Source organism: Thermothielavioides terrestris, chromosome 2 (genome assembly GCF_000226115.1).
Source record: "Thermothielavioides terrestris NRRL 8126 chromosome 2, complete sequence".
NCBI lineage: Eukaryota > Fungi > Ascomycota > Sordariomycetes > Sordariales > Chaetomiaceae > Thermothielavioides > Thermothielavioides terrestris.
Window position 1 is genome coordinate 6,937,090 of NC_016458.1, and position 15,180 is coordinate 6,952,269.

Sequence of the window (15,180 nt, forward strand, 5' to 3'; positions counted from 1 at the left end):
CGGGTACCTATGACACTGCGTGCAAGGCAAACGGGACCGTCCCCCAATCAGCGGCATCTGAATGCCTCCTCCGAGAAGTCATTCGATCTTACCAACTGTTCTTCAGGAACACGAGGTCACGGAGGCTCTCATCCTCCGCACTCAAACAATCCGCAAAGATCCAGAGTAAATCGATCTAAATCCGCCGGACTTGCGCATGATGCTGCAGGATACAGACCGCAGAAACCCGTTCGAATCATTGTGGTATGCTGTTGTGGCAGCCCCACGGTAAGGCCAGGTCTTTCGGGTTATGTTGATTCATCCCTTGATCAAATTCATTGCCTCAGTGTCGACTGTCTTAATGCCCTAGGGCAGATGCATGGCACAGGGTGATCCACACCGCCTTATTCAGCCTAGGAACAATCCAGTTAGAGGAGGTGATGGACGTCCCTAAGATCTGACAACAGAAGGACATTTGATTGATTCTTCCTCGAGTAGCTGATTCAAAGACCGAGTGTACAAGCACGAGGTTCTTCTGAGTCCTGGGCATGACAACTAATGAGCCTTATCCTTTGAGATCCGCGATCCGTCGTCACGCTCTCCTAAATCTCAAGCCTTGTTTGCCTCGAGAACTTCCGTCGAGAACAGCCTAGACATAAACTCCTATCAGACTTGTCGTCGACGTTGATGGCACACTGGAACTATACACATACCCTTGACAGAGACCTCCAACACCCTTGTGCTGGTCCCGCTCCAGCTGCAGTCGGACACCTTTCCCGTCACCGGCTCGACCGACTTGTCATCCTTCAGGGTGGTGAACTTCTTCCACGGCTGCTTGAGTCCTTGCTGAGAGGTGCGCCCCGAATCACGGCTCTGGGCGGAGACAGTTGGCGTCTGGGGTTCGGCTATTGGCGCTGTATGCTAGGAGAGAAAGTCGCGAATGTCCCTTCAATGTCGTCGATGAACTTGTTGCTTCTGAGGTGAGGGTTTATCTCCGGCCAGATATGAGATGCAACTCCAGAACCCTTGATTGTTATTTTCGGATCTTGACTTCTTCGACCACAACACGATGCGGTTCGATAGGTAAGTTGCTCGATGCTGCCCCACCTGCGGCAGACATGGAGGAGGACAACTCCGAGTCGCTCAAAGGGATCATGTCGGGTCAACCTCTGGCTCAACATCATCACGGCCTTCCGAGACTCGGGCCTTAGCGGCCCCAAGGAGGCAACCTGGGAAAGCATCACCGCGCAATTCAGAGACGTCCTCTCCCAACTGGAGGAAGCTACTGACAGGGTATCCAGTACTCCCTCTCTGTCACTTTCCAAATCTCACATCAGCGATTATCAGCGGCTCCAGGCATTCCTGAAGGAAGAATCACCCCGGGCGAGGACGGAGTCCGCGTCGGCACCCAGGCAAGTGCGCATGCTTCCAACAAGCAAAAACACACGTTTCTTCGGCAGGAAGAGTGAGCTTTCGGAAGTACACTCGGTACTTGCGCCAACTTCTGGCAAGGCCATGCTCAAGTCCGTGGCCATATACGGATTGTTGGGGGGGGGGGGGGGGGGGGCAAGAGTCAAACCGCCCTCATGTACGCATACCAGCACGCCAAAGATTTTAATGCTGTCTTGTGGATCCATGCGCAGTCTCGAAAGCCTCGAACAGAGCGTCACAGAGGCTGTGCGTCTAGTCGGCATAGGTTCCCAAGATCAAAACGCCCAAAGCCGCATCGTCTTTCTAGACTGGCTACAGAAGACAGGCAAGTTCCCCACCCCCATCTGAAAGCAGCCTACTTATCATATATTGCTACCCAGCCGTTTGACGTAAAGGACGGCGCCGCCTTCATTTTCCACCTCCTCAACACACCCTCCGGAACTGAAACTGAAATAAAGGCAGCGACGACATTGGCTGCCAAGCTCGGCGGGCACGCACTTGCGCTAACCCAAGCCTCGGCTCTGATGCTGAAACGGAGATGGTCCATTGCGAAGTATCTTGAGATGCATACGCGCTTCCCCGACAGAGTGCGGGATGCCCATGCCACGGAGCTCATGCACGCCGGCTACACTACAGTGATGGGCTAAAGACTGTCTTCACCATGTCGTTTCAGGCTTTAACCGAGCCCGCATGCGTCATGCTTGAGTTTCTGTCCCTCCTCGCGCCTGACGGCATTCCCGACTAGTCTCTTTTTGCCATTGGTGAGGAGCCCGAAGGCATTGAACTCCCCAGTCACTTGCGCTTTTGTGCAGACGAGTTCGAGTAGGTCACCACTTTTTCCCTTTATTTCCTTTTTTTTTTTTTTTTTTTTTTTTTTTTTTTTTTCCTTTCAGAGTCAGCAACAACATCCGCTTCGCGCAGAAGTGTTTGCTCGAAGCTAATGCTCTGAGGCGCAGGGTGTCAGGCGTGATAGAGGAGCTCCTCTCTCTTAGTCTTGTCCAGCGAGACGCCAACACAGATAATATCTCGGTCCACCGCCTTGTGCAGTCCGAGTTCCGCTATCACCTCAAGACCACGCTCCAACAAAGGTTCCAAGACGCTTCTCAGCTGGTTTACCACGCATTCCCTAAGCAGGTTTTTGGCCGGACCTTCCGCCCCCATTTTCAAGAATGCGCAACACTCATCCAGCACGTCTACTCTCTCCGCGACCACGCCGAGCAGACCGCCACCGGGACCCGCAGCGGCCAGCACGGCGACGGCCTCCGCCCCTCCAAGGACTTCTGCCGCCTCATGTGTAATGCAGCATACTACCTCGTCGAGACGGGTACAACAAAGGAACTGGCCAGGATGGTGGACATCACGATGGCGGCGTTCAAGTCCACCGGGCTTTCGGACGAGGATCTGCTTTCCTTCGCCCACTTTTGCAACTCGGCAGCACTGGAGCGGGAGATGAACGGAGACTTTGCTGCTGCCAAAGACCTCCTCGAGCGGGCCCGAGACATCCGTTGTCGCGAGCTGCCATCGGGGCATGAGGATATCTGGGTGGTCATGAACAACCTCGGTAATCTCAACCTGTCGCTGGGCAACTATTCCGAGGCATTGAGGTATCACCTTCTCTGTCAAGAGTCGGTCGCGATGGAGGTCAAGGACAACGTGCAAATGAACTGGAATAACCTTGGGAGGTGCTACACTGGATTGGGCCGGTACTCTGAGGCGATGGGCGCGTTTGAGAAAGCCAAGCTGGTCAACGGTTCGGAGTTGGGGTTCAGGTAAGCAGCAGCAAACTTTGTCAGGGGGGAGTACATTTACGGCACAGGGCTGAATTGGGGCCATGCTGACACAGCGCGCAACCCCATAGGACCTATTACTACTGGGTCGGCAACATGTACATGGCCCAGGGGAACCTGGACGCGGCAAAGACCATGTACACTGAGGGGCAAGAACGGTTGAGAGCTGTCGGGGAGGCAATCTCAGCCGATATGGCCGTCTGCCTGTATAAGCTGGGGCTGATTGCCCTGCGCAAGTACTCTGGGAGCAGAGCCAAGGAAGAACTCGACCAGGCCATGTGAGTTGCGCCCCACGCGAATGGTTATTGCTACTTGCCTCTTTCTTCTACGACCGTGTCTCCATGTCTAACTCAACATGCCGTCATCTAGAAGCCACTTCCGCGAGGCGATTACCATGATGGAATTTCTAAAAGTGGCCGACTGCGAAGTAGCTCGGGCTTCATACATGCTATCAACAGCCCTCCTTCTCCGGGCCGGCGGTGAGGCCGAAGCGGCGGTGTGGTTGGAGAAGGCGGAGAGGGTCAGAGAATGGATGCAGGGAACCGGGTACAAGGCGGAAGCCCATGGCGACGCCGTGTATGACATGCTCGTGGAGTCCTGGGTGAGATAGGCGGGTTTGGGTTCCATTGGATAGGACATAGTGCATCAAGTTGCAACCTCTCTTGCTTGGTCTCCCGACTACCTACAAAATGCATTGTTTTGTGTTACGGCGACGCAAGAGTTGAGGGTTCCGATTTCATTTAGCTAGCCACAATGTAAAAATAATTTCCGTAGATGAAAATCAACCGTGATGGACCTGCAAGCTAACTCGGTGTTTCCTTTACGCTTTGTTGGCAGATGCTATAGAAAAGAAAGAATTACAGGAAAATGCGCTCACATCCATTTCAAGACTTTGAAACTCCAACGCTCTATCTCTCTGTGCTTCACACTATTTGCAGCGGGCAATATCACAAGTCAACCTAATGTTTCGAGTCAGTCGTCCCGCGTTTTGAAAATTTTGGATCAAAACCTCGAGCCAGCTCGAGTGGCGTGCGTCCTTTATATCGATGTTCGGTTCACTCGCCAATCCCGCTGGATCTTAAAGAGGTAATTTCGGCCAATTGTCGGCAATGTTTTTACAGCGTCAGTACGCAACCACCATCGCCAAGGCGTTTGCTCTATCGCCAAGGGGTTAGTTCGCCAGGGGTGCGGGGGGCGGCGCCAGCCCCCCGCTGGTTAGGGTGAGGGTTATGGTTAGGGTGAGGGTCAAGGTTAGGGTGCGGGTTAACTTCGTTTTCTTTTTTTTTATTTGGTTGAGGTTTCGCGAAGTTGTTGCTACGAGTCTTTGCAATTCTTCGTTGTTGATGTTGCTCGAAGTCGTGGCAACCCCGCTCACTCGTGGCAATTTGTAAATACTTGTAAGCGGTAGGTTCCGAAATTAGTCTTGGCGGGACCTCTTTAAGAATAACCCCAATCCCGTATAGTCGACTCCCTAATCTCGTGTCAGAACCTGGGCCTCAATACTAGGAGCTCGGCACCTACAGGCCGTACTGCCGTAATTAGGATCCACCAGAGCCACAGATCTGGATGCCCAGAATAGCCCTCTTCCACACACACTTTTGATCAATACAACGAACACCACCATCATTGATCACCATCTCTGTGTATCAGGCACTTCGTGATAGCTTCATTGCTTCCATCCTGCGCAGTAGCTCTGTCATCTCGAACCAAGAAGCCACCGTACGCAGCAATTCTTTTAGAAAGTTACTAAGTCAGCAGCGGTCCTCCGCGAGCTCAGGTTGCAGTTTTGACTCACCTGTCGGCACGAGTGGCAGTGAGGACTCCAGTTCGAGGCCTCGGAGGAGCACTCGCCAGGCTCTTTGCAGGAGGCGTTGATTGTCTTACACAAGCATTATCTCCGAGGATCTCCACGTGGAAGCTCGGTGGAGCCTGTTGTCGCCGCCGTCGTCGTCGCCGTCGCCGTGGTGTACGACGTTGAGGACGACGTGAGGCGCGAGTCCACCACGGCCATATACTGCGTATGACACCCTTCTGGGTTTGCTACTCTCCCAAGCTTTCGATATACGTGGAACTCAGGCTGACATACTATCTTCGACCGCCGGGTAGTCACCTGCGCTGTTATACAATCAAATTACTGATGAATATGGCTGAGCCGCTCTGGCTAGCATGCCTACTGCCAGCATGTTTTCTGTGGTGCTCGCAGCTCCTACAAAGGCCTTCCTGACTGTCACATGTAGGTGATGTGAATAGGGGGTCAGGGTTGCGCGTCTTGCACAGTGGCCTTGCACAGTGGCTGTGCACAATGGAGCATTTGCCAAAACGAATACCCACCTACTGTCTATTTTAAGCCAATGCTCCTCCCAACTGCACCCAACAAATTCAGTTGCCAGCGCAACTTTGGTTGGCACCTCAGCAGCGTAAATACTCCGATATGTAGCTAGAACCACGCCCCGCCCCGCCTTTCACGCCGTGTTTGCGAAATATCCCGCGCCACTCGGGCTTTTGGCTTCACCAAGCGAACCCCCTCAGCCCCCCCCCCCCCCCCCCTCGGAATGCTGCTGCACGAGCTGCCAGCGGAGGTGCTCCTTCACATTCTCGCCTCGGCGGGCTCCCTGTCCGACCTCCAGGCCCTGGCGGAAACCTCGCGGAGGATCCATTCCATCTTCCAGCTCGAGCAGTCCTCGCTCGTCTACCAGGTCCTCGCCAACGAGCTAGGGCCGGTCCTGGCGGACGCCCTCGGTCTCTCCTACATCCAAGCCCTCGACGCGTTGTCGCCGACGTTTGTCGAGCAGGCCGAAAGCGCCGTGTCCTCCTATGCCCAGCTCCTCGAGGCCGGGGGGGATGTAGGGAGCCATCCCCTGCTGCCGCGCCGGCCCGCGTGGGACTCCGTGCTGCGCCTGGCCCGCTCGTTCCGCGCCATGGCCTACATGGCCAGCGTGTACCTCACCAGCACGCTGCGGCTGATCGAGCGCGAGACCCGGCAGTCCCGCGACGACCCCGAGGTCGCCTTCCGGGCGCTGGCCCGCCCGAGCGCCACGGAGCGGCTGCGCGCCGTGCGCGCGCACTACCGCCTGCAGATGCTGCTGCACCTGTGGGAGTGCGCGCGCGCCGACGACTCCCGCCACCTCTCCACGGTCAACGGCCTCTGCGCGCTACTGTTCGCCCTGTGGGAGCCGTGGGAGCTGCAGCAGGTCTTCGGGCTCGGCGCCTTCTACATGCGGCTGCGCCCGGTGGTCGGCCGACACCCGTTCCAGGACCAGATGGTCAGGAGGGACGTGACGGGCAGGGAAGGGTTCTACTGCTTCGATGCGTTTCGGACCCACATCAGGTTCCTGCGGCTGACGAACGAGCCGGTGTGGCAGGCCACGGTGGCCGCCATGTCGAACCCGCCGCCTGGGCTGGAGGCCACCGGGCAAGCGGAGGAAGGTAGATTGGCTTGGTTCCGGTTTAAGCTGTACGACTGCTATGGCGCAGCACTGCATGCTCCACCTCCTCCCGAGCCGCCGTTATCACTCCGCTTTACTCCGGGACAAGAACACGTGGACAATGTGCCATTCGCTTGGGTGGATGCTTTTGATGGGCGCTACGGGAACAATTTCTGGCGATTGGATGGTGCGCCAATACGGGAGAAGGGCGTTTCAGCGGTGGGAATCTGGTCCTTGCTGGGTATGGTTATGTGGGATGCGCCGCGGGCCGAGGCTTTAAAGGAGGTGTCGGTCGCCCTTTCTTCGCATTGCGCGAAAGGCTGGGCGCTCTTGGGTACGAGGAACGAGCACTATTACTAGAGCTCACCAGGGATCGAAATGTTTTGAGAATGGAGGAGAGGGACAAGGAGGCGTGGATAGCCGTGTTATATTAGGATATACAGAGCCAACCAGTACCTACCCATTCGCAAACTGAATGAAAACATTGGAAACAGATGGTTAAACAAGCAGATTATCAAGATTCTGCATTCCCGTGGCCATTTGGAAAAAAAAAAAAAAAAGAAAAAAAAAGGGGAGAGAGAGAGAGAGAGAGAGAGAGAGCGAGAGAGAGAGAGAGAGAGAATATTTGCTAACCCAGGAAGTTATGTCTCTTCCAGAAAAGAATCAGGGACGGACAGAAACTTTTCACAGCTTCCACTTACTAGCCAGCCGCGCAGGCTCAGCGGTGGCAATGAAGAGGAAACGCCTTCACCACCGACACGCCATCGCAAGGATCATGTTCGGGCTGTCATTCGGCGGACAGCTTTGAACCTGGTCACTTGGCGTCCCTGCCTACTCACACCACACCTCATGTAGTTTGTGGCAATAGGACAGCCCCGGCGAGTTCTCCGTCCCCTGTGTACGAGCAGTTGTACCCCATTGCGGTCGAACGGGCCCAGCGAGGGTGGGCAGCCGGGATGTCTGGCGGTCCCAGAGGAGGTCGTATGGGTTGGAGACCCATGCGTCGTGGCAGGTTGCTTACGGCCCCGTCCAGGGGTGACCTGAACACCATCAAGTCCCGCCTGAAGTTGTTGCCGCCCGTGCCGTCCAGGGTGTGTAGTCCGTCTCGAGGACGGTGAGGACGAAGGCGCTGCTCGGCGTAGGTAGGCGACCGCCTGGGGTGCTGAGACGACTCGGAGCGCTCAACCTGCCGCTCGATCATGGAACTGAACTCTCGGGGGCGACGGGCGTGCTTGCACTTGCAATGGGTTGATCAACGTCTTTCCCGGGTGTGGGTGCGACTCGTCCTTGAGAGTTCGGCGGAACAGCGGCCGGTCATCGGCCGTGGCTGGCACTAACTGACGTCGAGTGTAGTCCCCTGGTTCCGATCAGGGTCCGGCAGGCTGTGTGGTCAAGTCGACTGTGCGCGGGAGTCGGAAGGCGATTCGCACCACGAAAGGCTGTGTTCGTACTTTCGGGAAGCATGAACGTGGAGGTCGGGCCGGAGACGGGATGGGAGCCATAGTACAGCCCGAACCGCGGTTTAGTCTGCATTTCTCCCTGTTTTCCAGCAAAGAAAACCGTTCATCCCTTTTGGGCTTGTTTCGAGCCGGGGGACGGGCCCCTGAGATGCTCCAGCTGACCTTTCCTACACCGGTGTTGCGTCTCATTGCCTGCCGGCGCCGTGTTGAGTGGGGGTCTAGCTACCGTTCCTGGAAGCCAGGCTTGTTGTTTGTCTTCGTTCAGGCGCCTGGGTTCGCGCCACTGACAGTGACTTGACCAGCCGCGAACTCCCTTTACCAATAGGTTACCTAAGATCATCCCGGAGCTGGCTCCGTGGTCTTCAGCTCTTGCACAAGTGTCGCGTGGGTGCTGCAAAGGAAACGAGAATCGGGCAGCCCCAAAGTTGGCAAAGCATGCGGTGTGCAAGGAGATAGGTAGCTGCGTACCAGAGACAATGCATGCTGCGACACGTGTGGTAGTACCTGAGCAAAAAAGGGGAGGTATGGCCCGGGGTAGCGAAAACCCGGATAGACACTCCCACCCTTCCCATCGGGTCCAGACCACAAAACGTGGGGTAGGGCGGGATGGACCCCGACCTCCTGCACAGAATCAGGCAATGATTGGTCTGGCCCATCTGATTCACCGGAAGAATGTGCGAGATGGGAGACATCAACGACATACTACTGATGTAGACTCGTTGTGTACTCCACGGATTACCAGGACACTGTGGTAAAGTTGTGCGAGGCAGATACCACCGAAATGAAGACCAGCCGACTCGTTTGCGCCAACTTCCAAGTGATTTCCAGGAGTTCGTCCCAGAGACGGGGAGTATGACGACGCTGCAGACGGGAACTGGGAACAGGAAAGCAAGGGGGTTCGATGCCAGCGGCCTACTTCCGTGCGATGGAACCCATGGAAGCGCCTGAATGTCTGGCAGAAATGTCCCCGACATGAAGGCTGGAAACGAGTCCTGAGAACGGGATACACGTGTTCTGCATGCACGCGGGAGGAATGGGCCTGCCACCCGGCAAACGGAGATTCACCCTTGGCTCGGATTTTGGTCTCCTGACCCATCGCTGCCGCTCTCGTGCGTGACGGGCCGACGGTTGGGTGAGCACGGGGAAGGAAGTGCTGGAAGCAGGGGTTACGGAGCCGAGCCCTGCACAAGTCACAAATCGCCTGCCGTTAACGTTGTCGCCAAGATTAGGTATTGTTTTGACTCTGCCGTGTGCACATGGAATGCCGCGCCTGAAGTCGTGTCAATGCGCGCCTTTGCGGACCCAGAGGCTGCAGGAGATGCTATTACACAGCATACTGCTGGCACTTGTGCGGTGCGGAGGGAGATGGACCAGCCGCCTGCCACTTACCAAACCGAGAAAATACCAGCCATGCCATTGGTTCAAGGTTTTCTCAGCCTCGGGGTTGTGGAGAGGGGATGCCGCGAAAGTGACATGTGGGGCCCCAATCCAACTTGAGACGACAAGCAGGGACCCAAGGAAAATTTACCTCAGGTACCTGACCTCAGGTACCCGGTAGGTTTTGTTGCGTGGTTGAGTGAGCTGCAACGTCAGTTTTTGGAAAGTCATCACGCACACAATTTGTGCGACATAATGACCGTCAGCCAACATCTCTGAGTCCGCCAAACGTTCCACCGACGCAAAAATTACTCATCTGTCATGGCTAGACGCACCGCTGCCGCGTAGACTCCGTGAGTTGGCGATCCTGGCAAGCTCGGTGCGGAGACAGAACCTGGTTGCAGGGCAAAACGTGCACGTTTAACTGCCTGTTTTCTCACCGACGCCAAGCCCCGCAGCGAATTGGAGGGTTGCCCCCCGCGTTCCCGTGCAGCAACTGCGGACACAAGAACGACCCGGCGTGGGAACAGAGCAGCCGGCTTTTGTGGCGTTCCTCGATCGGGTTTCCCATTACTGTTGTCTGCTTTTTGGGGAGATAAGATTACAAGAAAACTGGAGCCTTACAGAGAGCTGAAGCGTTTCTGGTCGACGAAAAGCCAGGTTTGGTTTGTCACGCTTCGGCTGGACAGACATCCATGGATGTGTAAGTGCATTCTGTTCACTGTTTGTGCACCCCGCGGCCTAGGTATAGGGAATGCGCCCTGCCCCTTGGAGACGTCGTGCCTTCCCTGGAAGCCTCCCAGTCCTGTTGCCCGGTTTCTTTGTAGTGGAAGGACCGGGAGTTCGGGACCTGGCGAATGCGCCAGGACGGGCACTAAGATCAAATAGCGTGTTGGGCCGAGATCGCCTGAACCAGGCACCCGAAACGCGGGCTGCCATGTCCGGGGTAAATAAGGTACCAGGTACCTACACTAGGTACCACGGTTCCGCGAAGGAAGAGAGGATGGGGTAATGGTTGTGTTATCGGGGTTAGACCATGTGTAGTCCGATTTGGCCACTGCCGCAGCCTCCAAGATGCGTCCTCCAAGTCCGTAGCCACCCCTTAAAACTAAATTTCGCCGTGATACGCGGGATTAACGCACCATTTTGGTGGTCAGAGACTGACAAGGTGGAACGTCCCAGCAAGGGTGCCGGGGTTCGTGCGAGCGCGCAGACGTCGGCATGCTCACAAATGGCTCATTTGTCGATGCGAGAGCCGCCTTTCCCTTTCCTGCCGTATCACTGTCACTAATCCCCTGCTTCCTTGCCTGAGGCTGGTCCACATCCGACATGTGCTTCCAGAAGCCAACCCGCGCTCTAGGCGTGCGGCGGCTGGTAACAGTCCGGCTCGAGTGAGCCGCCTCGGACTCAAACTGTGTTTACCTATATAATTCCCTCCCCCGTCCTGCTCTCTCGTCTCGGAACTTTTTTTCCCACCATTACATTCTCGCCGACCTCCCACCATCACTCCATCGTTGTTTCTCCGCTGTCCAAGCAGACCGGCCCACGCAACCTCCTTCAAGATGCCTACTTCCCACCACGAGGTGCTCAAGAGCACCATCGAGAACAAGGGCCTCAAGTTCCACATCAAGACCGGCAACGCCAAGTGGGAATGCACCGTGCTTGACCGCGCGACGCAGTAAGACTGGACCGTTTCTCTCTCGGCAACACGACAAAGGGCTAAACCATCACGCACAGCGAGAAGCGCAAGGCCGAGCGGGCCGAAAAGTCCACGTCGACCTCGTCGACTGAGAACGCTTCGTCCACCGCGTCGTCCTCATCCAACTCGAGCACCAAGTCCCATTGAACGTAGCTCACATGACGACTTGTTCGAAAGAAACCAAAGCAGCTTTTCACATGCTGAATCCTCCTTGCGGCGAGCACACGGACGGAAAAAAGGCATTCTATTTGTCATGATGATGCGGGACTACTTTCTTCTTACGACAATACCCAGTGGGCTCGGAGTACGGGTACGAAATGCATTTTAGCCCTAGGGAGGGTTAGTTAGATGGCGGATGGGACGGTCGGACGGATCGGGGGGACGCCTGCGGTGAGAGGAAGCATCTAATCAGAGACGGTGGGGTCGGATCACCGAGCGGTGGACCCGCGTGCTCGAGGTGTCCGCCTCGAGCTTGCGCGGTGAGGCCGAGGGCTCTACCTCCGCGCTGTCTCCGTTGTTCCCAGCGTTGGACCCCTTTTCCGTCTTCTCGGTGTTTCAGGATGGGGAAAATTCGGGTTGCTTGGGATTTCATGGTCTTGAAAGGAGTTTTGATACCTGAGAATTTGAAGAACGTGGCCAATATATTGTTTCGATGGGGTACGCGACAACGGTCAAGGGGACTGGCCCACATCTGCAGAACAGGGCGGAAGCACCCGAGCGTACAGAAAGCTTGTTTCTTTCTGTTAGTGGCGACTTGTTCGTTCCAACATGTCAACTCTTGCGGAACGAGTGTAGGCGCCGTACCTTTCACGGAGCAAAAACACAAATCACGGTCTCGCGTGGGCTGACCGACGCGCAGCCTGCCGCGGAAGTAGCGGGGTTTGAATCTAACACTACCGCAACATCCGTGATAACCTCCGACTCGGCCGCTCCGCAAATCGCAATGGCTGGAGTGGAGCGCGCCCGGCTAGTTCGGGCAAAAGTCCAAGCCAGCAGACGAGACCCTGGAATTCATCAACACCCCTGACGGCCCCGGTTGCGACCTCATTGACACATGTGGATACACTTAGTGGAGTGGAAGGCGTCGGCGTGCTCGGCGTGTCAGAGGCCGACATCCGAATGTCCGGTCTGGAGATAACATTCTGGAGATAACAGAGTATAAGGCGGTTAACGATGACGTGCCCCTTGTATGGACAGTGGACACTATTCCGTACACGTATGCACATGTACTGTGTAGGTGGATAAACAGCATAAGACCTGTCACCTTCCTTCATGATGAATCCATATGAATCCATAACGACGAGCACATTGACTCGCTGAAGAAAAAAAAGTTGAAGAAAAAAAAAAGGCACCCTTTTAGTATCATGCGACAGGACGCAGAGTAGCGCTACGCTATTAAGTAAGCAGGACTGGGAACCCAAAGCTTAGCTGGTGCTATACTGCGGCTGGGTCCCATATGCATTATGCATGTGGTTGTTATTCTCAGTCTAACGCTCACAGTGACTTACCTACTCTTCAAGACTCAACACATGCATCCAAGCATGTGTCGGGTGGTGTCGCACCCCTAACCCTGGGCTTCGCGTCGAGAGTGTATTGCGACACAGCTCGGCTCAACATGAACTTGTAATGGTACGTAAGTTTCCTTGGCCTTCTTTACCGACCTAGGTTCTTGGATTTAACGTTACGCCTTGATACTGAGGGACAGGAGGTAGGTAGCTGCAGTGGTCGAGCCGTTCATTACTTGAGCTGAAAGGGGACTTCGGTATGATCTGGTCGGGATCTCGAGGGTCCAATTGTCCGGTGAATGGAAGCCATCTTTGTCTCGGCGTCAGTCTTTCTTGGTAATGTACGTGTAACGTTTGCAGCGTCTGCCTCTGTTAGACGAGGAACTCGTTACTGCGGTATGCACTTCCGTACAATCGCACTAGATTCCCTAGGAACCAACAGCCTACAGGACAGACGTTGGCCGAGGATCATCCATCGCAAACAACTACAGATGCCATCCTGTTTTACGGTTGAGAAGCAGGGCCTCATTTCATCCTTCGGCGTCCTGTGCCATGGGAGCTGAGGGGTTGCGGACCGGAGTCCTTAACTGCCCGCCAGCCACTTCCACCTACGTAAGCTCCGGATCAGTCACCCGAATAAGAAGCCCGTGGCCTGCTTCCACTCATTGCCGCTGCAATCCTTCCCACGCACTTCCCCTCCCATCCGCCTCCGGCTGTCAATCGTGCGCCGAGAGCTGGTCGAGCAGAGAGGCTCTTGTCAACAATGCCAGTGCCAGTCGCAGCCAAAGGTAAGTGCAGATCAGCAGTTGCCTGTTCTGTATCGCGCCTGTGTTCCCGTACCCCCTCCATGTCTGCCCCGCTTGTCGCATTGCGAATCACGAGCGTCCAAGCAGTCTGCTGGGTGGCAAACGACACGCAATCCGCCCCTTGGGCACAGCATTCTGCTAGCGGCCTGCTTGGAAGGTCAAGCGGCGTTGCTGGCAATTGTCGGCAACGTCAAAATTGTCAACGTCCTCTGCGCATGAGCACATCTTCGCTATCGCTGCATATTCAAGCCCTGCTGCTCCGTCCTGCCCCTTGCGCCGCTCCTTTCCTGCCTGCTCGCCCTCGCCCGCCTGTGTGTGACGATGCCCCCTGTTAACCATGGTGCTCTTGCAGTCGGCATCGTCGCCGCCTCGGTGGCCGTGGCGGCTGCCATTGCCATCTACGAGATCCCAGAGGTCCGGCGCGCGGCCCAGACCGTCCGTCGACGCATTGCCATCGCCCTTCACTCGTTAGGCGAGAATGTCGACCCCGACGCACGGCCCCGCTTCAACCGCCCCGAGGACGCCGACGGCTTCTACCAGTCGCATGCCGTCGACGCCGATGAGGAAACCAGGCGGAGGCAACGGGAGGAGTTGCTGTATTGGAACATGCGCCGTGAAGAGCAAAGACGGCGGCAGAGCCAGGGGACTCGGGGCTCTACCTTCGACGACTTTCTCCAGCCTGATCGGGCGGCCGAAAGCGGAACATATGTCTTCAACACGGGAGCGGACGCCCGGGCCTGGGACGCTGACAACGTCCTCCGACGGCGAGGCAATGCCGAGGGCGTGCGCGGCCTCAACGCCGCTCTCTTCGCCAACCCCTTCAGTGATGAACATGAAATCCAGAGGGACGAGCACATCGAATTGCTTTCGCCCGGCTGCGACGAAATCATGTCGGACATCTATGACGCCACCCCGCGGCTGCAGTCCCCCGCCATCACCGCACAAGAACCGGTGCCGATGCGAGCGGCGAACGAAGTGCTCTTCGACTTTGCGACCTACGCCCCGTCTAAGCCCGCCAGCGGAGACCGCGCCACCGTGGACCGCGAAGCGGATCAGCACACCGCCGTTGCCTCTACCACAGCTCGCAGCACCACCCTCGACGGCGAGCTCGCCGCCGACGAATACATGACGGCGGGCCAAGACGACCGCACCCCCGCGGACGTGTACGCGGCGATCCAGGCCTGGGCGCAAAACTCGTCTGCGGCCACCACCGCCGCCGCCGCCGCCGCCGCCGCCGCTACCACCACCAGCGGAAACAGCGACGACCACAACACGAGCTTCTACTCGCCGCTCCCCAGCACGCCACTTGCGCCGGTGTCCGAGCCCGAGATCATCAGCGACGGCCAGCTCACCCCGACCGGCTCGTCGTCCTTTTCCGCGGCCGGCTCCGGGGTGGACGTCGCGAACGAGGCCGTCTCGGTGGCGGGCGACGCCGGCAACAACACGGACTTGGACGTCATGAGCGACACGGACGGCGGGATCCCCACGCCGGGCAGCTGGAGCGAGGTCGGGAGTGTCATTAGTGAGAGCGAGAGTGTCATGCGGGCGTAGACTTTCTTGCCCCTTTTTCTCCCTTTCCGTATAGGGGGGAACGGGGGGGTGAAGGTGGGTGCTGGGGAATGTGCTGCAAGATATGGAGATGAAACTGCGGGACTCTTGGTTTATAGGCGATACCACTGACTCCTATCTCGGCGTGCTATTTTTTCTGGCT

The 15,180-nt window shown here is 56.6% G+C and overlaps 4 protein-coding genes across 4 annotated transcripts; all 4 read left to right on the forward strand.

Moving 5' to 3' along the window:
- Positions 1-2,071: 2,071 nt before the first annotated feature.
- Positions 2,072-3,807, forward strand: THITE_2128795 (uncharacterized protein; the record flags this gene model as incomplete). Its single annotated transcript, XM_003653079.1, has 4 exons — positions 2,072-2,154; positions 2,310-3,179; positions 3,269-3,475; positions 3,567-3,807. 4 exons carry the CDS (start codon positions 2,072-2,074, stop codon positions 3,805-3,807), a joined length of 1,401 nt encoding a protein of 466 aa, XP_003653127.1.
- Positions 3,808-5,749: 1,942 nt separating this feature from the next.
- On the forward strand, positions 5,750-6,982 carry THITE_110347 (uncharacterized protein; the record flags this gene model as incomplete). Its single annotated transcript, XM_003653080.1, has 1 exon — positions 5,750-6,982. One exon carries the CDS (start codon positions 5,750-5,752, stop codon positions 6,980-6,982), a length of 1,233 nt encoding a protein of 410 aa, XP_003653128.1.
- A 3,795-nt stretch (positions 6,983-10,777) lies between these two features.
- THITE_2115206 (uncharacterized protein) lies at positions 10,778-11,322 on the forward strand. Its single transcript, XM_003653081.1, has 2 exons — positions 10,778-11,137; positions 11,197-11,322. The coding sequence occupies exons 1-2, from the start codon at positions 11,022-11,024 to the stop codon at positions 11,303-11,305; spliced, it is 225 nt and encodes a 74-aa protein (XP_003653129.1). The 5' UTR covers positions 10,778-11,021; the 3' UTR covers positions 11,306-11,322.
- A 2,104-nt stretch (positions 11,323-13,426) lies between these two features.
- THITE_2128797 (uncharacterized protein) lies at positions 13,427-15,020 on the forward strand (the record flags this gene model as incomplete). The annotated part of the gene is made up of 2 exons (XM_003653082.1): positions 13,427-13,451; positions 13,822-15,020. 2 exons carry the CDS (start codon positions 13,427-13,429, stop codon positions 15,018-15,020), a joined length of 1,224 nt encoding a protein of 407 aa, XP_003653130.1.
- Between the last annotated feature and the right edge of the window lie 160 nt (positions 15,021-15,180).